General features: G+C 41.1%; 1 protein-coding gene across 11 annotated transcripts in view; it reads left to right on the top strand.

Annotated features, from left to right (window-relative positions):
• The window catches only part of MAP3K4 (mitogen-activated protein kinase kinase kinase 4), a 125,426-nt gene that overhangs the window by 75,431 nt on the left and 25,998 nt on the right, over nt 1-23,997 (top strand). For 10 of the 11 annotated variants that reach the window (XR_010158238.1, XR_010158240.1, XR_010158239.1 and 7 more), the window contains exons 4-11: nt 3,777-4,019; nt 6,633-6,779; nt 14,062-14,219; nt 17,686-17,802; nt 19,406-19,505; nt 19,611-19,694; nt 20,712-20,978; nt 22,346-22,495. Coding sequence is in view for 6 of the 11 variants with exons in the window: in XM_016956586.4 (XP_016812075.3) it covers nt 3,777-4,019; nt 6,633-6,779; nt 14,062-14,219; nt 17,686-17,802; nt 19,406-19,505; nt 19,611-19,694; nt 20,712-20,978; nt 22,346-22,495 (1,266 nt within the window). In the remaining 5 variants the exon portion in view is untranslated. Of the gene's footprint in view, nt 1-310; nt 467-3,776; nt 4,020-6,632; nt 6,780-14,061; nt 14,220-17,685; nt 17,803-19,405; nt 19,506-19,610; nt 19,695-20,711; nt 20,979-22,345; nt 22,496-23,997 lie in introns of those variants that run through there. The other variant, XM_016956588.4, reaches the window with a different exon arrangement.

Here is a 23,997-nt window from a genome sequence, read left to right on the forward strand (position 1 = left end):
ACTAGGGATTGTGCCTTTGGCTCATTGAGCCCGTAAACAAAGTCAGCAGGCTGGGACTGTTTGGAATGCCGAAAGAATTATTTAGAATTTTATCTTAGAAAGTTTGGTGAATTTTATAGAGCTTTATATAAACATTGTTTTCTGATATCATTATACCAGAGGCGGTGGAGGGAAGCATTTATAGTGTCTAAAGCCTTTACTTAGACATACCTTAAGCTGTGAACCCTGAATATCTGAGACAGGTCTGTTAATTTAGAAAGTTTATTTTGCCAAGGTCAAGGATGTGTGCGCCTGTGACACAGCCTCAGGACGTCCGGACTACGTGTGCCCAAGGTGGTCAGGGCACAGCTTGGTTTTATACATTTTAGGGAGACATGAGACATCAATCAATATATGTAAGATGTACATTGGTTCCATCCAGAAAGGCAGGACAACTCGAAGCAGGGATGGGGCTTGCAGGTCACAGGTAGGTAAGAGACAAAACGTTACATTTTTTTGAATTTCTGATTAGCTTCCTTATGCATCGATCTCAGTGAGCAGAGGGAACAGGATGGGAGGCAGGTTTACCCTAAGCAGTTCCCAGCTTGACTTTTCCCTTTAGCTTAATGATTTGGGGGCTCCAAGATTTGTTTTCCTTTCACAACCCTGACCACATTTATTACAAGTAATTATTTTAGTGGTTATTTTAGAAATTCTTGCCTGTTAGGGAAACCCAGGTGTGTACTAATTTAAGTGCAAAAGTATGTATTAAATGTAGAAGGATAAATTAATCTTGTTTTCCTTAGTGCTAATGCAGATTACTACGTGGAAACGGTGTGTTCTTCCAACTTTATATTTTAGTGGTTATATACTAACATTGTTTGATGTCAGGTTATAATAGACTAAACGTCTGTGTTTTAAGAGACAAGAATTTTTTCCCTTCAGACATTTTATCTTGATGGTAATTTTATACTAAGAAGAAGGCATATCCTCGTTTCTGTCATTAAGTGTATCTCAGTTATGCCAAGTATATGTTATTCTTTTTGAAAATCAAAACATCCACTTTTAAAACTGTAGACCTTGTCAATCTGTCACTAACATAATTACTGTTGGCATTAAGGAGTACAATAGGGAATTTGAGAACTAAGAGCTTGTTAACAAGGTTGATGACATCATATGTTCCATTCTTTAGTGTTAGATTGTTAATAGCTGGGGAAGAAGAAACACTGGCACTTTTATAGGAGTATTTACCTATTAATTTATTCATCAAACATAAGCATCTATTATGTGGCAAGTACCGAGCTAAGTTTTAGAGACCCATAGTTAACTGGAGATAAACAATCTTTTTCATGGAACTGATGGTCTAATGGGTAAATAGATAAAATAATGCATTACAGTAAAGCATGATAAATACAACAGAGGAAGCATTTGCAAGGCACATACTGTGAGAAAAGGGAGAGATTAAATGAGTTATTTGAGGCAATCACAGAAAACTTCATAGAGGAGGGTGGCATCTGGGCTTCTTCCTAATGAGAGGAAGAGTTCACCAGGGACAGAACACTGTCTGCAGATCAGAACTTCTGATAATAAAAGGGATTAATTTGTGCAAAAGCACAGAGGCAGGTTTGTTATGGGTAAAGGAGAAAAAGGTGGTGGCAGGAGATAAGGATCAAGATCTATGCAGAGACCCGGCCATTAGGCTAAATAAAAGTGTCTGACACTTAGGGCTGTCAGTGAAGCATTGCATTTTAAATTAGAAGGGCTAAGACAAGCCTTGGAACAAAATCACTTTGTGGGTTATTGAGAGGTCAGTGGATTGACGCGTTGTAATCAGAAAAGCAGTTGAAGATCCACTGTGAGTTAAGGCAGAGGGTAGAGGAGAAGGTGGATTTAAGGAGTATTTAGTAGAACTGATAAAGCATGTTAAACGTCTGCATGTATGGTTCAAGGAAAGAAAAGTGTGGAAGGCCATGAATGAGCATTAATTAGTGAAAGCCAAGCTGTCCGCTGGAAATGGGAAAACACAGAAACAGGGAATCATCTTGAAGAAGATAATAGCCGTAAAAATTAGTCCACTCTGCAGCTGAGGCTCTTTGTGATTCCTTGAGTCCTCTGACAGTTCTAGATGTGGGGGTTTATGCAAACCTGACTTAAGATATGGCTGCTTCTATTTGCTGTAAAGCAACTAATGGTCCAGAAGGAGAGACCAGCATGTTAACAGTAGTGATTTTACTAATGTTATATGTAGTATGTTTTTAGAGCATTTTCCCCATGTGTACAGCATGCTGTTTAATCTTGTTAAGAGGTAGATGATGGCTCTATTTTTAAAATGAAGAAATCAACCCTGAGAGACCACTCAGTGCTTCCAGAATCACATCGCTAATTGACTCAAAACCAGCTTTTCTGATTTTTGGACCTTGGTTGTTTTCTCATTAAGCCACACCGTCTCTATCATGAAAGTCAAGGTAAACTCAGGGTTTAGAGTATTTTAGTGGCATGCTGTTGGGGGCGAGAAGAAAGTCACTGGAAAGGTATCATGAGGTGAACCTTGAAAACTAAGGATTTTGAAGTGGAAAATAAAGAGGCGAGCATTTCCAGGTGGGGAGGCAGCATGGGCAGCGAGGCTGGTGATGGCACACGTGTATGAGGGTTGGTTGAGAGTGTCACGTGGAGGCAGGAGAGAAGGCAGCACTGGAGGGTGAGACTAGGTCATGGAGGGTCTTCCATAGCAGCTCAAGTTGTTTGGGCCATATTTGGTAGATGAGCAGGTCGGGGGCAGCACTTGGAAGTGTCAGATGAGGGTATCATTCATGAATGCAGCAACAATTACTGTCTGCTGTAATCAGTGCCAGGCGTGGGGACGGTCCTTTTAGTATAGTGGTAAGGAAGTGAAAGTCCTTGCCCTCAGGAAGTTCTGTCCCCAAGTTATGGTGGAATGTGAAATACTCTGATGGCAGAGAGTAGGGGTTCTGGTGAGGAATGATGGGGAGGGGAGAAATAGCTCCCATGGAGCAGGGAGAAGGTGGGTGAGGACCAAAGGGAGGAGAAGCAGGGGCCTTGGGGAGCCAGGGAGGAGTGACCAGGAGGAGAGAGAGTGCTCCCAACATTCCAGATCCCCTACTTTATGGGGAAAGGTGTAAGGAATTTGAGAGGAACAGCTAAAAGAACGGGGGTGGGGGCGGACAATGCAACACTAGGGTTCCCGGGAAGCATCACAAAACGGATAACTGAGTCATGCCAACCAGGTTGATCTTAACGATTTTTTTATTTTTCTGTCAGCATCGTTCATTACAGCCCAGGGGAACAAATGGACAGAAGAATTAGTGGAACTGATTAGTTTTTATGTTTTCATAAATGGCTACTTAGGATGAGCTGTTATTTGATTTTGTAATGTTTTCTCTAATTTTAGTAATTCTCTGGTTTTTTTTCCAGTCTAGAGATAGTTGTCGATAGTACTGTATATAACCTGAAAAATAAAGTGTACTGATCATTTTAAGTGTGAGGCAAAAATGTTAAAGATGAACCTGATTCTTTTTCTAATATACTTCTTTGATCAAAGTATTGCAATTTGGTTTTGGTTCTCATTATGGTTTCCAGCATTCTTAGAACTTTTTGGATCTATGTTGAAAATGTTGAAGTTGTTAAATTCATTAAATTATTAAATATTCTTTTCCCTGTAAAATTAGAATTTTTGTAGATTTGTTAGCACATTGTAGAGAATAAGAGTTTATAACCACAACCATAGAACGTTGTCTCGTGTGCTCTTTTAATCTGTGCCTGTTGAATTTTTGTTATAGTTTTCTGAATTTCCAGATCCCATGTGGGGTTCAGATTATGTGCAGTTGTCAAGGACACCACCTTCATCTGAGGAGAAATGCAGTGCTGTGTCGTGGGAGGAGCTGAAGGCCATGGATTTACCTTCATTCGAACCTGCCTTCCTAGTTCTCTGCCGAGTCCTTCTGAATGTCATACATGAGTGTCTGAAGTTAAGATTGGAGCAGAGACCTGCTGGAGAACCATCTCTCTTGAGTATTAAGCAGGTTTGCTTCAAAGACTCTTTAAAATATTTAGCAATTATTATATTATCCTACAGGCTTATCATTTTTATTTTAAGAGTTCCTTTTTTTTTCTTAATTGTCGCAAATAGTGAAAAATGACTGTTTGTCCATGGTTTTAAGCTGTATTTTTTAGGGTAATTAAAAATGTTCTTTATATGCAGTCCTCAAAGGTAAGATTGTGGTTCATCCTTTCTGTCATCCACTTCCTTGTTCTAAGTATTTTAAAGTTTCAGTCTTTGAAGACTAAAATTTAAAATTCATTCATAAGAGGTAGAGTATAAGATTCTTAAATTTATTTTTTCTTTCTATTTGAAGTACATGTAAACAGATAAATGTCTAGAATAGGCATGGGGAGGGGTTTGGACTTTCTGCTTGCTTAAGCAGTGGTGTGGTTTAAACAGTAGTGACAGCTTATGATTTCTTCGTTGTTGTTCATTCTGGGTGGGATCTTACGGATGTTTGATATCCCAGGAGCAGCAGCGGAATGGGTGGAAGCAGTTGTATCCAGCAGAGTGAGTGCTGAAGAGGGTCTGTATTTATTATTTATGATATTAACATATTGATGTTCACCATATAAAGTAAAAATTTCCAGACCTTGTCCCCAAAAGAAGAAAGGTTGGTATGTTTTTTGTAGACTGTACGTGTCTATCCCATAGGGATTGGAGGGCTAAGAGCTACCCGGCTCTGTGAATGGTAAGACAAAGCATAGGTGAGCAGTACAGATTGAGGAAAGGCAGGTGAATACAGGTCATACAGTAGGTACAAAATAGGATTTGTTTGTTTAATTAGGAGTAGAATAGAATGACTAATGAAAGTCATTTGGAGATTGTCCCCCGCATCTCATTTCCATCCCTTTGGTTCATGCCCAGCACCGCCAGAGCTCTGTTTCCACATTAGCTCCCCTTCCTTCTCACCCTCTTGTTTCTGGTTATTGTCGTGCTGTCCACTTTGGCCTTGCTTTTAACTCATCCTCAGCATCGCAGTGGTTATCTAGGACATTTTGGGAAAATACTTCTCAGCTTCCTTCTTTATGAAAGAAATACTTCAGAAATATAGCCTGGTAAAGCAAGGTGGAGTTTGTCTTTTGTTGATGGGGCTATTGTGAGGACTAAATACTAATGTATGTTGTAATACTTTGAAAAATAAAAACAATACTTAGATTAATGTAGCACTGCTAGAGTAGAAAGAAAGCAGAAATTTTGGTTTAAATGCATTCAAAGATCAGTTACAAGCACCTAAGTGACATCTTTAATAGAGAAATTGATAATTATATAATCTGAACAGAACACTTTTTGTTAGATTTAACTGTAGCCATAGCTCTCTTACAGTGGATAATTACTTTAAAACATTTCTGGGAGAGACTTCTGTCAATAAAAGCAATCCATGTTTATTTTAGAAATTTAGAAAAGTACAAAAAAAGATACAAAAATCAAAATCAAAAATAATTGTAAAAACCCTGTTATTCTGACATTCAGAGATAACTGCTATGACATTTTGGTGTATTTCTATCCATTTGTTTTTCCTGCACATACATAACTTCCTACACATACAAGTAAGTATGTGTGTGTGTGAGTTTTTTCCCTGTAAGTATTTTTCAAAAGCAAGAATTTAAATGGCTGCAACAGTATTCTACTGTATAGGCACATCACAATTTATTTGGTTAATTATCATTGATTTAAGTAACATTGTGATAAATATGCTTGTATAGAAATCTTAGTTTAGATCTCTGATTATTTCTCGAGTGTAAAACATAATAGTATATAGATGAGTCATACATTTTTAGACTCTAGAAAGTTCGTATCAGTTTACCTTTCCATTAGCGGCAGTGAAGGTTTGGCTAACATGTATGAAAACGAATGTGACTGTGTGATCTCATATTACAGTCCCTGTTTATTAGAATTTGCGTACATTGTGTCTCAGTCTTTTTATTAATGGGAAGGGCTTTCCAGGTTGTCTCATTTCAACCTTCTGCCCATGTTTGGCAGGTTATTACCTATTAGATCTATATATTGCAAATTTGCCCATTTTTTGTTTTGTTTTTTTCTGTTGATTTTTATCTAATTCCATCACATAATATTAAGTCGGTTGGTTGGTTTTGGTGGTCATTATTTGATGGTAGACTGGGCCACAAATCACAGTAGGTAAACTATGCTAAATTATTGCGAAGGCCACCTGCTTTGTGGTAAAAAGTACCTTTGAATCTTTATTATGTTTTTGATCATTAGGAGGTTTTTCTTTCTCACATTTCTTGTAATGTAAATTAGTAGAAAAATTTATTTTATTCTATGGGATTTACTTTCTATATAAGTTTGTTGTTAAGAGAATTTATTTTAGCAAAGCAGTAATTGCCTATATGGTATTTTCTCTGTGTATCCATGCTGTAGTATTAAATTCTTTTATTTTCACTGTTGTGTTGCTTCTCAATTGAGACTACTAAGGTATTTACATAAAATGAACTGATCAAGAATCTAGAAACTATTGTAGGTTTTTTAGAGACAAGGTTCCCTCTGAGTTTTTTGAAGATTTAAGTTCTTAAAACACGGATCGTCTGGTTGGAGTTTATGGCTGCTGGAACCTGTGTGTGTTGTTTTGCAGCTGGTGAGAGAGTGTAAGGAGGTCCTGAAGGGCGGCCTGCTGATGAAGCAGTACTACCAGTTCATGCTGCAGGAGGTTCTGGAGGACTTGGAGAAGCCCGACTGCAACATTGACGCTTTTGAAGAGGATCTACATAAAATGCTTATGGTCAGAAGCAGTGGGGAGGAATTTTTCTTTCTTTCTTTGTTTCTTTTTTAAAAAAAGTAAGCCTGTATTTCCTTGTTTTGCAAACAGCGTTGGCATACATATTCAGATAAACTTCTCTAGTAATGAATTATAGAAATGATCCCTGAAAGTATAGCTTGTGTGTGTGTATTGCGGGGGGCGGTGGTGGTGATCTTGAATCAGAGTCTTTCCATCTGGTATTAGATTACATTTGTTTCTCTGAAATCCACATTTAAAAAATTCTCAATTGTTTTTAAGTTGGAAGTTTTTGACAAACGTTAACCTAGTTCATTCTTTACTTGTAGAATAGTTCATCTTATGGCAGAATGGCCCAGAAGTAGAATCAAAATATGGTCGTATGTTAGTGCACCGTCTGTCATCAGCCATTTTTATAATACCTAGGATGTGCTAGGGACCTTGCATGGCTCTGGGAGTGTTGAAGATCAACAAGACACTCATAGTCTGGTGGGACTAGGCATGGTAGATGGTAACGCCCCCGAGGGCTCGGTGCTAGCAGAGAAGCTTGCTGCGTTGTCTGGGAGGCACTTCCAGTGAGGAAGCTGAATCTTAAAAAGATGAGTTAAGGGTTAGTTAAGGAACCTGGCACATTTGAGGACTTGTAAATAGTTTGGGCAGGAGTAGACCTATTTTTATTTTGTCATAAAAAGAGACCTCCTGTCTTCTCACTTACACTGAATGTGCCCTGTGCTTTTAACCTCTGTTCACATTCTTCTTTCCTGTTAGAAATGCCCCCTCCTCCACTTTATCTGCCTATTTAAGGCTTACTTTCAGGTTTTATTTTTCTCTAGAAAGCTTTATCTGACAGTTTTAACTTTTAGTCTGTGTTTATACCTTCTTTGAACTCTTTTTAGCAGTTACAATTAGAACTATATGGTTTAACATTAGAGACTCTTTTCTCAGGTTGCCCTAATTAGACTGAAAGCTTCATGAGCCAAGGGCTATAACTTGAAATTCTCTTGTTTTCCATAGTATCTGATAGTGTTCATGTATCGTAAGTACACGTTAGATTCATTAGGGTATATGCATAGATGATTACGTAATGTGACAGGTTAATGAAATAATAAAGAAAACTGTATCGTTGTAGGTGGGGTGCATTCATTCTTGCTTAACATGTACTGTGTCCTGCCTAATGATGGCTGCAGCACCTACAGATACCACTCTCACTTTCTAAGCGGGAAGAAAAGGGGAAACAGACCTTACCAGCCAAGTCCAGACCTTTTTATCAGAGCAATAGGAGCTCTCCCGGCAACCCCACCCAGCACATTTCCTCTGCCTTTTGTTGACCAGACCTGTTGCATGACCTCACTGTTGCCAGGGAGGCTGGGAATGCACATGTTGAGCTTTCCAGCCTCTGTAGTAGAAGTAGAGAAGGAAGAATGTGGCTGGGAATGAGACATATTATATCTGGCATATTGCAAGAAATCATTTTAATGAGTTAGAAGTTATTCTCTATATAAAAGACCTAAGTGTGTAAAATGGCTGTATTTTGAAATACTATATATTTATTTTCTTTTTTGAGATAGAGTTTTGCTCTGTCACCTAGACTGAAACGCAGTGGTGTGTTGACGGCTTCCTGTAGTCTCAACCTACTGGGCTCAAACGATCCTCCTGCCTCAGCCTCCCTAATAACTGGGACCACAGGCGTGTGCCACCACACCTGGCTAATTTTTAAAAATTTTTTTGTAGAGTCAGGGTCTCACTATGTTGCCCAGGCTGGTCTTGAACTCCTGGGCTCAGTGATCCTCCCGCCTTGGCCTCCCAAAGTGCTGGGATTATAGGCATTAGCCACCACACCTGCCCACTATATATTTCTTATGTCAAAAAAATCTTTATCTTGAAAAGTTGTGGAAAAAAGCAAAAAGCAAATTATTATTTTTCTCTCTTTATGGGTAACTAAACCAGAAGTTTAAGAAGACAGAATATGCTTTGCTTCGTAAACTGTGTTTGCTGGCCCTTTATCCTGTAGTGGCAGGGGAGCAGGGTGAGGAGCATCAGGCATGTGAACCACGCCTTCCTGGTCAGCCAGTTTCTGTGCCATTGGTGAGCCTGTGTGATAGTGGAAGCCTAGGCTAAGTGACTTACCAACATTCACAGCTAGTTAGTTTTAGAAAGGCTTAGAGTTTAGTTTTGGCATTACTGTCAATTATCCACATCTCTCTTCTTACAGATGAAAAAACTAGAGACTGTCAGTGTTTTAAAATTATGGCCTATAATGTGCTAGAAGGATCAGGGCAAAGGTGTGTTCTGAGGACTAGGGGAGCCCAAACAAAATCAGTGTTTCTATTAGGAAGGAAGGAAAGAATAGCAATTGAATTGGCAATCAAATTATGTTTAACACCCTTGTCTGGAAACCCACCGAAAACAGCAAATGGAAAAATTCCTTCTTCAGAAAAGGAGGAAATTGGCCACAATATCCTTTCCCATACCCTTCCAAAAATAAAAAGACTTAGAATTATTCGCCTTGAAATGTAAACTAAAATGAAGGTAAACCCAAGCTCTAAATACTTTTCCGCCTTAGGCCCAGAAGGCCCACCCAGAGATTAACTAGAGCCTGGATATCTAGGGGTGTGACAGCCATGACCGAAGCTGAGCCTGTCTCTCCAGGGATTCTGTTGTTGACTGAAGAGCTGCCCGACAGAAGGAGCGCGAGCTACACCGCAGCCTTCTCTGGTTGTCAGGAAGACTGCCGAATGGGAGCTCTCTTAGCAGGGGGAGGGGAAGCAGTGATTAGCAAGTTATGATGCAGAAAGTCTGTGACCTTGGGGGCTTTACTCTGCGTTAGGACATCCACTGTACTCGAAAAACTGAGACACTTAAGCATGTAGGTCAAAGGAAGTAACTTGGTGAGCATTTGGAACATCAAATCTAAATCAAAGCTGTGAATTGTTATCTCATTTCCTGGGTCCCTGGCCTCAGAAGTAACCAAGACAATAAACATAATAATACATGATGTAGGAACATGTGATAGCCTTAAGGAAACCACTTAAAAGGATTTATAAGGATTGAAAATATGAAAATGATAGGCGAGATGTGGTAGTTGTAGAAGAGACACAAGAGAGCTCACATGTACACAATTTGAGTTTCTGCAGAAGAGCAAAGAAGCAGGGAAGCTCTTAAGTTTTCATCCTACAGATAATTATTGGGTATCCACTGTGTGCCAGGCAGGCACCATGCGGGGACCAAGGAACTAGTGCCGAGCGTAAACTCCCTCTTAGAGTTTAAGAATAGGGGGGTCCATGGTGATTGTAGAACCATGTGAACAAGACTACAGCTGAGAAAAATGCCCTCAGGAAAGGCACAGGTCTTTTGTGGACTGGTTAGTTCGATTCAACTTTTTGTGGAGGTCAGGCTTCTCTGAGGGGGGAGCATTGCAACTTATCGGAAATTTATATACATCATAATCCAGTTTAGGTAACAGATGAAAAACGTAGACCAAACAATACTATATATTGTAGTTTCTATAATAAGAGATTGTTTTAAAAAGCGTATAGACTAGAAGGAAATGTGCTCAGTTCGTGATCATTGTTGCCTCTGGGGAGGGAGGAAAGAGATAGAAGTGAAGAGAGAACAAAGGAGAAACTAACTTTCTGGTATCTTATTTCTTATTGAAAAAAACATCTACATGTACCCCGGAACTTAAAATAAAAATTAAAGAAAAATCAACAAGAACATATCTAAAGCAAATATGACAAAATACTAACATTTGTTTATTCTGGGTGATACTTGTAGAATACTTTTTAGAATTTTTTTAGCCTCTTTGCTTTTTAACTTATAAAGAGAGGGATCAAGAGAAGCCCCTTTTTGGTAGCAGGTGCGGTCCGCTTGGGAAAGGAGCCTGGCAAGAGCAAGGCACCCCAGGCAGCCTGTGGGGGCTCCAGCTGCAGGTGGAGAGTAGGCTGGGGGTCCAGAGCAGATGTGAGAGGAACAGTTCAATGCCATTCCAGGAATGCACATGCAAGTCCTTGGATTAGAGGGGGTAACATACATTCAGAAAGAAGTATAAGGATTCAAAGGAAACGTAGGCAGTGAAATGGCAGGACTCGAGTGGATCAAATGTGAACAAGGTGTTGGGAGTGACCGTGGGTGTCCAGCTCCTGCAGCTGGGTGAGTGGTGAAGATGTGAGTCCGGTGAGGAGTTTTAAATTGGGCTGAGGGCATTTGAAAGCCCTCAGGCTTGACTTTGCAAACTAAGGGAAAGAGATGGGGGAAAAAAAAAAATATATATATATATATATACATATATATATGTATTAATATGTATATACGAGAAAAGGGTGAGGTTCCTCAGACTTCTGGAGGAGATGGTTCTCAAACTCAAAGCACAAGCTTTGGGATTAGGAGGAACAGTAGTTCCTCTGCTATAAAGAAGGGAGGAAGAGAGGATGTAACCCTGTAGGTTTGCATGTTTGGGACCAGGAAGATTTTATACCAAATGACTTCTATTTTTGTGTGGAGAGGTAGAGATCATCTGCTGAGAATGGGTGGTGGTGGGTATTGGCAGTTGGAGGAAAATGGGGAAGTTTCAAACTGGTGGCTCTAGACAGAAGGAAAGTGAGCTAAGTAGAGATAGAAATATGACTCCCAGAAATGTTATGTGGCTGGTGATTATGACTAGTCCCCTCAGCTCCTTGAGTGTGGGCAGGGGGAATGGGATGGTTAGGCTTAAGCCAGCTTTGGGGTCTTGACCAACAGGTGAGATGAAAAGACAGTAAGGGGCTGCAGGGTGCAGGCAGCAGCGGGGACGCCAGCATGCTGATAGCAGTGCTGTTGAAAGGATAAGCCCATGGGATCTGAACTGAAGCCAGAGGAAAGCGAACAAAGGAAGGGGTTGTGAGTTGCAGAAAGATGAGCAGTCAGTGGACTGGGTTCCAGACAGGGCTAAAACAAGTTGCAGTGGTAGTGGTTGAACAAATCTCCTGCAAGGAGGAGAGGGGGCTTTATTATCAGGTGTTTGAACTGGTGATTTGGGGGTTGGAGCAGTTCTGGCAATGACAAGATCCAAGGTGGAACCCCATCAAAAGTGGAGAAAGGGCCACTGGAGATGGAGGCAGTCAGGAAGCTGGACTGAAGAAGTGTTCGGTGGGTTTTCCGCATGATGCTAAGCCACGGCAGGGTGGCCAAGCCCGAGATGGAGGGAAGACTGTTAGATGAAGGCCGATTAGAAGTCCATAGGTGACAGTCTGAAGAGGGGGCCAGTGGTGTGGCTGATGACGTAAATCTTAAAGGGGCAGGGTCTTTTGTTTTGCTTTCTAAAGAAGAATATGTACAAATTATGGTTTAAAAGGAGCAGTTGGAGCCGGGTGCGGTGGCTCTCGACTGTAATCCCAACACTTTGGGAGGCCGAGGCTGGTGGATCACCTGATGTCAGGAGTTCGAGACCAGCCTGGCCAACATGGCAAAACCCCGTCTCTACTAAAAATACAAAAATTAGCTGGGCATGGTGGTGTACGCATGTAGTCCCAGCTACTTAGGAGGCTGAGGCAGGAGAATCACTTGAACCTGGGAGGTAGTGGTTGCAGTGAGCCAAGATCATGCCATTGCACTCCAACCTGGGAAACAGAGCAGGACCCTGTCTCAAGAAAAAAAAAAAAAAGGAGCAGTGGGAACAGGAGGAAGCTGACTTTGCAGCCTTTGAGTGCATAGAAAGACAGAGAGTTGGCCGGACGCAGTGGTTCACGCCTGTAATCCCAGCACTTTGGGAGGCCAAGGTGGACAGATTGCCTGAGGTCAGGAGTTTGAGACCAGCCTGACCAACATGGAGAAACCCCGTCTCGGCTAAAAATACAAAATTAGCCAGTTGTGGTGGCGCATGCCTGTAATCCCAGCTACTCAGGAGGCTGAGGCAGGAGAATCACTTGAACCCGGGAGGCAGAGGTTGCGGTGAGCCGAGATCGTGCCATTGCACTCCAGCCTGGGCAGCAAGAGGAAACTCCATCTCAAAAAAAAAAAAGAAAAAGAAAAAGACAGATAGTTGCCCCTTGGGGGCCGCAAGGAAGAAGCTGTCCTCAGGAAGGAAAAACACGGAGATGGGGGAGCTCACCAAGAAGTGAAAGGGCGGTTCTGAGCCTGGTGTTGAGGACGGTAGACCCATGAATTGCAGATTCTGCACACACAACTCTAGTCATAACAGACCCAGAACTGCAGAGTCACACCACACACCTGGAGGATGGAGGACTCAGACACAGTGAACGATACAGCAGAAGAGAGTTGTCTTGAGATAAAGAATAGACTTCAGATTTGCCTACTGAAAGTTATTACTAGATCTCAGAAAAATATCTTTCCCAACAATGAAGTCTGAGATGTAGCCTGGTGAAAACACTGAAACCTAGGATAGAGAAAGGAATCCTGTAAACATCTGAGTGTGGAAACCCGAGTGTAGTCACCTTCAGGATGTGGGAGAGCAGTGGTGGGTGGGCGCTCAGGCTGGCGACAGACTGCTTCACGCTGAGTCACACTCGGGGTTGGAAGGGAGTGGAGTGATGTCTGAAAAGTTCTGAGAGAGAATGTGTGACTCAAATATCTCCTACCCCATCAAGCTATTCTTTTAAGTAAAGGAGTCCATAGACAGGGTTGTTCTAGAAGGTGGCCATTGCAAACCTGTTGAGAAAAACTGCTTGATAGTTGAACCCTGCTGACCACGGGATAAATCCAAAGGAGGATTTAAGAACGGGAAAGCTGTTGTAATAGGACTTGTGGTGGGCATAAATCCCACTTCAGAACAACTGGATATTTTGGTTTTAGATCATCATTTATATGTTGCAAGCCTTGAAAACATTTTATCACGCAAATCCGGATGTTAGGAAGGGGTGGTGCGAAGAAGGGTGTTGACGTCCTCCTCTCTGCACATAAGGCACCATTGCAAGCTAAAGTGGGTCATTAAGTGAAGATCCTAACCTCTTAAAGGAATAATGTTGACAGTACATTCATAATGAAAAGTTCTGGGTACTGTTCTTTTGATTTTTTGCCCTTTATTGTAGATTGTGAACATTTTTGTTGTTAGGATTTTGAAGGGGTTGTCAATAATATGTTAAATTGCTGGGGAGTTAGTTTTGTGATTTTTTTAAAAATCCTCATTTAGACCTCAGCTAACAGTGGTGAGAACCTTGCTTCTGTCGGTGCTGCGTGCCTGTGACATCCCCCCGCCCGCCCCCACTTTACCCTGCTGATGTGTAGCTTTCAGGTGAGAGTGCTGAGTTGCCAAGTTCTACTTTCAAATGTCTCCCTTTACTTTTCGTGTTTTAAGGTGTATTTTGATTACATGAGAAGCTGGATCCAAATGCTACAGCAATTACCTCAAGCATCGCATAGTTTAAAAAATCTGTTAGAAGAAGAATGGAATTTCACCAAAGAAATAACTCATTACATACGGGGAGGAGAAGCACAGGCCGGGAAGCTTTTCTGGTAGGAATCCTTGTGCTTCTGAACGCGACGCTCCCACCTTCTCACTCTCACACCATTTACTCACTGATTCTCTCCTATGTGTTTGTATGTTTAGTTACATGAAAATTGCAGTTATCCATATCTCATATGTGCACCCTCTTCCAAGTTTTGAGTGGTGTTTCTCAGTCAGGGGTGATTTTTTCCCCTTGGGGACATTGGGCAGTATCTGGAGACACTAGATGGTCATGACTGGGAAGATGCTCCTGGCAGCGAGTGGGCGGGGGGAGGGAGGCTGCCGCACATTCACGGCACACAGAACAGCCCCACAACAGAATTATCCACTCAGATGTCAGCTTTGAACTTGAGAACTTCTGCCCTAGAATAAACTCTTTTTCCCCCTAATAAAAGGAAGGAGATTGTAAGTCCTTCAAGAGTAGAATATACCCGCGTATATCAGTCTTGGTGGGGACATGCAGAACTTAAGAAGTATTTTAAGCATTTTTACTGCCACTGTTTGGGGAATGTAGTGCTCATCACAGACTCTCTTTATGAATTGGGTGTATATAGGGTGAAGGAATAGAAGTGTAAACAAGGGGGAATCATGAAGAGAGCAGTGCAGAGTCGCAGGGCTGGTCTGTCAGTTCTAGGAAATGAACATCTTGCATGCAAGCTTGGGATCGCTGGGCACAGGCCGCGTCTCCGTGGTCTTTGCTGGTGGCCACTGCACCTCGGACTTGCTTTGGCTCAGATGAGGATCAGTGTCCTTCTGTGCTTTAGATTCTGCTGCTGTCTTTTGGCACCACCTTCTCCCACTTGTCTCATCAGGCATTTTATTTTTTCTGTATCCCTTTTATAAAGTCTCATTCATAAAAGCATGCCTATTCTAGTCCTAGACCCCATTGCATTTTGTCTGTTGTATTAGAGCAGCAGCTTCTGCTGCCTACCCTGTCTCCCGGTCCCGTCAGTGTGACTTCTGCAGGACTCTAGCTTTAGCTTTGTTCTTGACTCTGCCGATCTCTCCTATGTTCAGTCTCTCGGAATCTTGTATCCACTTCTCTGTTCTAATGGCCAGTTCTTTTTACATCCTCTCTCTTTATTTGGAGTGGACAGTGAACTTGCTCTCCTCTCATAACTCCATCCGTCAGGCTGTGATCCCCAGGCTGTCTTTGCTTGTCTGTTCAGCTTGGTGCCCATAGTCAGCCTTTTTAAAAAAGGCATTCATTGTCATTTGCAACATGTCTCCCCCCTTACTTTTCCATGATTCTGCTTTGCCTAATTCCTTCTATTTGCATTTTCTGTTTCCAACCTGTCAAGCTTTGTTGAAGAAATGTTTTTAAAGGTTACTCTTTAGTTTCACTACAAATTCATGTTGTTTAGTGTCACTGTACCCTCACTTCCTCTTGTCAGTCTTTGTGTTTCTATCTTTTGCTTGTCCTTCAAATTCCCTAGAGTGCAGTCTCTGGCCTTTGCTTTCATGATCCTCGCCCTGAGAAGCTCCAGGGCTTTTTCATTCCCCCTTCTTGTGAACAGTCCACTTTTATTCTAGTTCTGGACTCCACTGCATTTTATCTGTTGTATTAGAGCAGCAGCTCCGGCTTCAAACACTGTTTCTCCCAGGGTCAGTCAGTGTTGGAATCAGCGCTGACTCCTTTGTTTCCTGCACACACTACCTCGACTCTTTTTGGCTGTCCTTTGAGGGTATATCCAGAATCTGACCTCTGCCTCTCAAGCACTCCACACTTCCACTCTTCCCAGGTTGTCATTTCTCACGTATGTTATTGCAGTAGCTCTCTAAACAGTCTCCCTACTTCTGCCTGAAGCCTCCTAGAGTTTATTCTCAACACCACAGCCTGAATGGTCTGGTTAAAGTGTATGTTAGACCATTGTCTTCTCTCAATTTCCCAGTGGCTCCCCATCTTACTCAGGAAACGTAAGACTGCCTAACAATGGCCCGCAAGGCCTGACATGGTCCTATTTCTCATTACGTCTTTGTCCTCCTTCTAGACCCTCCTGTCCTGTGCTCGCTTCCCAGCCACAGTGGCTTCCTCACTGTCTCGGGCCAGGCATGTTCCAGCCTCAGGCCCTTTTCACCAGCTGGCCCCTCTCCATGGAGTGCTCTTCCTCCCAGTTATTTTCATGACTTGTTTCCCCACTTCCTTCAGGTCTTTATCCAGATGTTACCTTCTCGGTATATTTAAGATGGAAATTCCTACCCACAACTCCTTAGCTTTTTTCTCTGTTCCTTTTCTCCATAGCACTTACCAATAACCTGAAATACATTTCACATTTTTGTTCTATTTATTGTGTTTCTCCATCCACTGGAGGGCTTTTACTGGTTTTGTTCGCTGCTGCTTAGTACGTAATAGGCACTCAATATTTGTTGAATAAATACATTCTAGTATTTTTGTATAATGTTCTCTTTAAAAGCATTGTTTCCAATCAGACCCCTTTCCCAATCAGATATTTTAAAATTTACTCTCTTTGCTTATCAAACGCCAAACTAATGAGCATGACATCCATTGCCCTCCACAGCATGGCCGCAGGACTTTCTCCTGTCCCTTTGTAGCCTAAATACCCACTACTCTTCAGATTAGATGATTTTCTTTTTTCATGAACATGCTTGCTTGACTACATCTTCATGCTTTTTAATCATATTTATTGTTCTTCCTGGACTTTCCTTCCGCCTTTTCCATTTTCTTCCTCACAGATTTTCCTTTTCCCACTATTGGTCCACCTGTTAAAATTCTGCATTTGCCTGCAAGGCCCATTGCAGGGCTTTCTGGACATGAAGCCATACCTTCAATGGGTCTGAAACTGTGCCTTCCGGGTTGGTCTTTCTCCTCCTCCGACAAGCCTAGCACTTACCTCCTGCTGCATCTGATATTAGTTCTATGCTTACCTGCTCTATGTTACTAGATCCTAAGTTTTTTTCCTTGAACATCCTAAGTCAGTAAACTGCGGTTGAATTTTACTTCACTCATTTAGATTCACTTTATATACTGGGGTGTACATTTTAACACTAGTATTTAGAATTGTGTACTCAATGAGAAGGATCAGCCAGATAGAGTGTTTCATGTTTATTGACTATACAAAGCTAATTGTGGGGGAAATTTGTAAAAACAGTTGAATTTAAGGAATTCCCTTTCCCTCTTATCCTATCATTTAGTTTGAGGCCATTTTATGGAAAATTTCCATTTAGATGGAAATAACATTTGTGTACTAATTCCGTAGCTACTATGAATACAGTTTAAGATTTTAAGGTTTATATTGAGATACTGTGGTAGTAGAACAAAGGTAGGTACATGTCATAATCCAGATTCCTATTTTTCCACGTCCAGGGTTTTATATTAAAAGAAGAGAAATTTTTCATTTTTGATTTTTAAACCATTAGAGCGGTGGCTGAGCCTTTCAAGTTTCTCAGTCAAGAATTAGGCTATGAGTAGGGACAGTTTTCTTCTCTGTTTTATTTTTATTTTTGTTCCCTTAGTGACATTGCAGGAATGCTGCTGAAATCTACAGGAAGTTTTTTAGAATTTGGCTTACAGGAGAGCTGTGCTGAATTTTGGACTAGTGCGGATGACAGCAGTGCTTCCGACGAAATCAGGTTGGAGTTGTGCTTCCTTTCCCCTTCCACTTCTTATCTCGTAGTTTCCTTCCTCATGGTGAGATCCTAGAAGGAGCCTTGTTCAAACCAAATTGTGTTGGCCTGGAAGAATTTGGGCAGTAGATGTAAAGGGATTTATTTATAACTGTCTTGTCTTTTCATGTGATTTCTTAGTTATGGTTTTATGTGAAATTTTCTTTGAAGGGGAACTTAGAATTTATTTAGTGTGATAAAAATAGTGCCAACTGGCTGGGCGCGGTGGCTCACGCCTGTAATCCCAGTACTTTGGGAGGCCGAGGTGGGTGAATCACCAGGTCAGGAGTTCAAGACCAGCCTGGCAAAGATGGTGAAACCTCGTCTCTACTAAAAATACAAAAAAAATTAGCTGGGCGTGGTGGCACGCACCCGTAATCCCAGCTACTCGGGAGGCTGAGGCAGGAGAATGGCGTGAACCCGGGAGGCGGAGCTTGCAGTGAGCCGAGATCGCGCCACTGCACTCCAGCCTGGGCGACAGAGTGAGACTCTGTCTCAAAAAAAAAAAAAAAAAAAAAAAAAAGAACTTTAAACTTAAGCGTATGAAACTATGGTTTTTCTCTGTTGAATTTCCTCCAGTTCTGTGCAGATGGTATTTAGGTCGAACCTTTTGAAATTGCTACTCTTTGTGGTATATATATCAGGCGTATAGCAACTTTGTGGCCATAGAATCAGCAAGGTCATATGAGTCAAACTTTGCGAAAGCTCATATAGAACTGACTTCTCCAAAGCGAAAATGTTTTCGCTCACACTTCAAGGTTTGATGAAAAACACATTTTGAGTTTCAGAACACCTGGTATGTTTTTATGCCAAGGTTAAAGAAAGAAGTTCCCACATGGTTTCTCACCTGGGAAAATATTGAATAGCTGAGAAATGGAATAAATAAGTTTGTAGGTCTCACAGTTTTGAGAGCTAACATGGTGGGTTCAAAATAACCCCAAGCATGTAGATTCCAAAGAAACATGAGAAGGCAGGAATGAAGATGGTGAACTAGAGAGCGGTTCCAGTTCAGGGGGCCATGGGCAGTGGTGTGCTGGAGCTGCTTCTCCCGGCTTGAGAGAGCTGATCATGCACATCTCTTCCCATTTCATTGCTCAGTGACATCATCCTGCTGCCTTGAAATTAGCTATGATGGGAGTATTTACACCACAGAAATCGGCGTGCATTACATAAGATAGTAATTTAGGGGCACCCAGTTGTTAAATATTTTCCAGATCACACTGTATATATTTCTTTTTAGATTACGAGCCAGGAGTTAAGAACTTAACCTTAAACTCCAAGAAATGATCATAATGAAATGTTAAGAAAATTGAGCTTCCTATTATTTGAAGGTTATTAAATGTGCCCTGCTTACATTGAAAGGATATGAATATTTTCTACAAAACTGTCAGGAGCAGGCTTCTGAATATTTTGACTACATCTTCAATAATAGTTTGTTCCCATTTAAAAAATCCTCAGTCTTTATCTATTACTGTGATTTGGAATTTGCTTCATCTTTATTGTTAAATCCCTCTTGCACCTCTGGAATATTCCCTAATGTGTTCTAACTGGACTTGAATCCACTTGGCAGGAGGTCTGTTATAGAGATCAGTCGAGCCCTGAAGGAGCTCTTCCATGAAGCCAGAGAAAGGGCTTCCAAAGCACTTGGATTTGCTAAAATGTTGAGAAAGGTGAGCTTGCAATCCTGATTAATTAGTACCTTTTTTCTTGTTTTTCTTTTATCTTATTTTTTTAATGCTAACCGTAAAGAAGTTTCTTTGTAACTGTGATCCTAGGACCTGGAAATAGCAGCAGAATTCAGGCTTTCAGCCCCAGTTAGAGACCTCCTGGATGTTCTGAAATCAAAACAGTATGTCAAGGTAAGTACTTCAAATGGTGTGATTGAAACATTTTGCCTTTCCTTCTTTATTCTAAAACAGGCAGACTTTTTCTTGAAGGTCCAGATAGTAAATATTACAGGCTCTGAAGGCTGTACCACAACCGCAGTTGTAAGACTGTCCTGTAATTCACCAGTGGAATAATGAAACAGTCTTTTTCATACTTGACTTACTAACTTGTCTTCAGAGTGTAGATAAATAATAAAAAGTTTACTCATGCTGTTTATTAATTTTGTTACACATATTTAAAATAATGTGAAGGAGATAATATTCATTTTAAATTATGGTTTTGTTTTTCACCCTTATATTTCCTGATGCAGTTCAAAGGTTTTACAGTGAATCTTTGACATCAAGATCCTGGTCATCACTAGAGCCACTTTTTGAGTCAGCAACTTTACTCCACTTTAAGTTGTTGGAGATTTAGCACTGTTAGAATCCGTATGTGATGTCATCACTGGACATTTTATCCCAAGCCCACAGTTGTATCCCGCTCCCATACTGAGAGTGGGAGGGATGACCTGCAGCGTGCCACCACATGTGTACCCTTTGAGAAACTGATCTCAAGGAGCCTTCTTGTGATGAACCCCTGGCTCCCTGCCCTGGAATAATTAGAGAATCTGTATTAACAATTTTTGCCTTTTTCCCAAGCCAGGTGACTTTTTGTAAGCATCACAAACTAGCAGTGGTTGAGGTTCTTTCAGGCTGCCTTGCCTCCCCGTCGAGTATTTTCTTTGTTGTTGAAAATAAAGCAGTGAGGAGGATGTCCAATAATCGGGGAGACTCTGTAAGGCCTCTCCTCCAGTGCGTTCACAGACTCTCCTCCTCCTGCCTCCTTCAGTCACACTGAAGCCGGCTACCTGCAGTTCCTTCACTGCTCCAATTCATGCCCTTCCCACTTTCCCTTTCCCAAACCTGCCTCTCCTTTCCTAGGTTTGTTTTAAATAACCTATTTCTCTAATGTACAGTGTTCCTTAAGATTTTGGATTATGTCTTTTGCAGGTGCAAATTCCTGGGTTAGAAAACTTGCAAATGTTTGTTCCAGACACTCTTGCTGAGGAGAAGAGTATTATTTTGCAGTTACTCAATGCAGCTGCAGGAAAGGACTGTTCGAAAGATTCAGATGACGTACTCATCGATGCCTATCTGCTTCTGACCAAGCACGGTGATCGAGCCCGTGATTCAGAGGACAGCTGGGGCACCTGGGAGGCACAGCCTGTCAAAGTCGTGCCTCAGGTGGAGACTGTTGACACCCTGAGAAGCATGCAGGTACAGCTCATCTCCAACTTTGCAGCAGTGTTACTTCAAGGACTTTTAGTAAGAATGAACTGTTAGCTGCTCATGAATGAGGGGTTTGACTGCCTTAGTAATCACAAGTATATACTTCCCAAAAATATGCCTCAATGTGTTAATAGGTCATTTTGCAGCATAATTTGTACAATATATCATTCTGTTAAGTTAAATTATACTGGAATACTTGAAATAGACCATCTATCTGGTTTATATCTTTTCTTAGTGCAGTCATGTAGTTAGATCTGTGGAGCTATGATCTAAAAGGAGTTATGTCACTAATATAATTTGTAGTTCTAGAAATCCCAGTTCTCCAAGTACTCAGGTTTACTGGTTATTTAATTTTAATTTTTTGTAGTGAAGGCTATCCCCTCCCTACCTAACAGGGACCTCGTGACAGTTTCTATAACTCATTAATTATAAACTATGAGAAGCTTTCTCATTTATCTGTGTTCAGCTTAGGAACAGTCATGGTGAGTGTTCATATGCACCTTGAGCTCAGCCTCACCAGAACTGAGTATACACTGGCCTGCTGTATCCCTTACCCCAACAACTCTGCTTTTATATTCCGTCTCGGTGAATGGTTCCGCATTCACTCACATGTTTAAACCAGAAGTGTGACAGCTAATATAAATTCAGCCTCCCATCTTTCCAGTTAATACCTTGCCCTGGAAAGCCAGAAGCATTTCCAGTAAATGATCCTTTCCCTGCATCCCCAGAGCAGCTGCTATAGTCAGCACTTTACCATCCCTCTCCTGAACTATTGCAGTTTCTGACTTTGAGTTTCCCTGCTTCAAACCTCACCTTCTGTCTCTCCAATTCTGTGTTTGTTTTTGTGCTTCTAGAATGATCATTATAATACATCTGATTGCATCACAGATCTACTTAAAATACTGCAAAGATTCTTCATCTCTTAAGAACAAAAGTAATAAAGTCTTGATTTCTTAATGTTTTATATAAGGCCCCTCATCTTATTTCTGTCTTATTCCTACATTTTCCTTCTTCATATGCTGCTCCAATACACACACACATGCACACATACACACACACACACACACACACTCTGCACTGGCAGTACTGAACTACTTGAAGTTCTAGGATATCTCAAAGATGTCATGCCTGCAGTCCCAAAGGGTTCTTCTCCATGGTGCTGAATATCCCAGCTGTCAATGCCCACTGAAGCGTGTTGCTGTGTAGGAGAAGCTTTGCTTAAAAATGACTTTCTGATTAGATGGTTGTTGGCCTGGTATCCCTGAGATTGGCATTGTTTTTGGACTGGTGTTGAACTAGAATAACAACTAGTAACTGGGTTGGTTTTTATGTCCTGTGCTTGATTTTCCTCCCAGGTGGATAATCTTTTACTAGTTGTCATGCAGTCTGCCCATCTCACAATTCAGAGAAAAGCTTTCCAGCAGTCCATTGAGGGACTTATGACTCTGTGCCAGGAGCAGACATCCAGTCAGCCGGTCATCGCCAAAGCTTTGCAGCAGCTGAAGGTATTACACTGTCCTCTACATTAGCTGAGATTTTTCCTTTTTGATGAAAGTCAGTGTGTGGTAATGTGTGTAAGGTAATATCATCCAAGGAACTTGAGCTCCTGAATTGCCCGCCCACTCACCTCTCTTCCCAATACATATTTTCTTATGTCTAAACTACAGATTCTGAGATTCTTCCTGAAGCTGTAGAACTTTATAATTGGAAAGGATAGAGAATTGAACTTTATGTGACTTATTCATAATGGCTACATGACTTTAGTGGCAAAGTTGAAAATTTAATAATTTAGGTCTCTTCATTCCCAGTGTAAATTTCATTCTCCTTTCACAATCCCCAGTATTTACTAGAGGTACTCCATATCAGCAGTGTGTAATAGAAGATTTATTTATTGTTTTGTTTAATAAATAATTCAACCAAATTAAATATAATAGAAAAAAGTTGCAGAGAAGTACAAAGGCCTTTCAAAGTTTATGACAAGCCCCAGCCTGGCTTTTTCCATTATTTCCTGTTTTTGACACTTTCTATTTTGTATCCCATGTATCAGTCTTGATCTCATCCACACTTTTCCAGGCCATCAGTTATGTCTTCTCACTCACATTAAGGCTTAACTTCTTGAAGAAGAAACATTCTCTGAAGTTACAAGTCATTTCGTAAACACTTGTTTTTCTTCTGTTGGTCTGATTTGTCTAATTTATCTATAAACATTTATTAGCTAAATATTTAGGTTATCTCTCTCTATGGATTGCTGGAAGAATATTTTGTAACCCTAGTAAGGGGATTGCCTGATGGAGACCTTGTGTGCACTCGTGTGTAAGGGTGGGTAGAAAGAGAGACCGATTTGGAGCTATTGTGGTGTTGCTGACAGAGGTGACAAAAGCTCGAGCTAGGGCAGGGCTTCTCAGCCTCTTCGATGTGGACGTTTGGGCCAGTAATTCTTTGTCGTGGAGGTCTGCCCTGTGCATTGTAGGATGTTTAGCAGCATCCCTGGCCTCTACTCACCATATCCCAGTAGTTCCACTTTTTCCTCCAAATTTTGACCATCAAAAACTTCTCTGGACAACGTCTCCAGACGTTGAGGGGAGGGGGAAAAATCTGCCCCAGAAGAGAACCCCTGGACTAGGGAGTAGCAGGGAAATGAGGACAGCACGATTGGAGGAGGTCATCAAGAAGTACATGGACTTTTTCACTCTGTGGAATTGCACCCGTACTTATGGTTGAGCAACCGTCCAGGAGGAGAAAACAACAGGTGGTTGATGTATAAAAATATTGAAGATAAAAGCATCTATTCCAAGAGCAGATTATAACTAGACTGTATCATTTTAAATGCATTTTTTTCTCTTCTATTTAAGAATGCCAAATAAAATGACATAATTTCTTCTATATTTGGTAATTCCTTTACCAAGTGGCTGAATTGTTTGTAGTGGTTAATGTCTGTGTGATGATGAACGAAATCTTCCTTTAAAATGTGGTAAGTATTGTATGATTTGCTTCATTTTGCATTAAT

The sequence above is a fragment of the Pan troglodytes genome, chromosome 5 (assembly GCF_028858775.2).
Source record: "Pan troglodytes isolate AG18354 chromosome 5, NHGRI_mPanTro3-v2.0_pri, whole genome shotgun sequence".
Classification (NCBI taxonomy): domain Eukaryota; kingdom Metazoa; phylum Chordata; class Mammalia; order Primates; family Hominidae; genus Pan; species Pan troglodytes.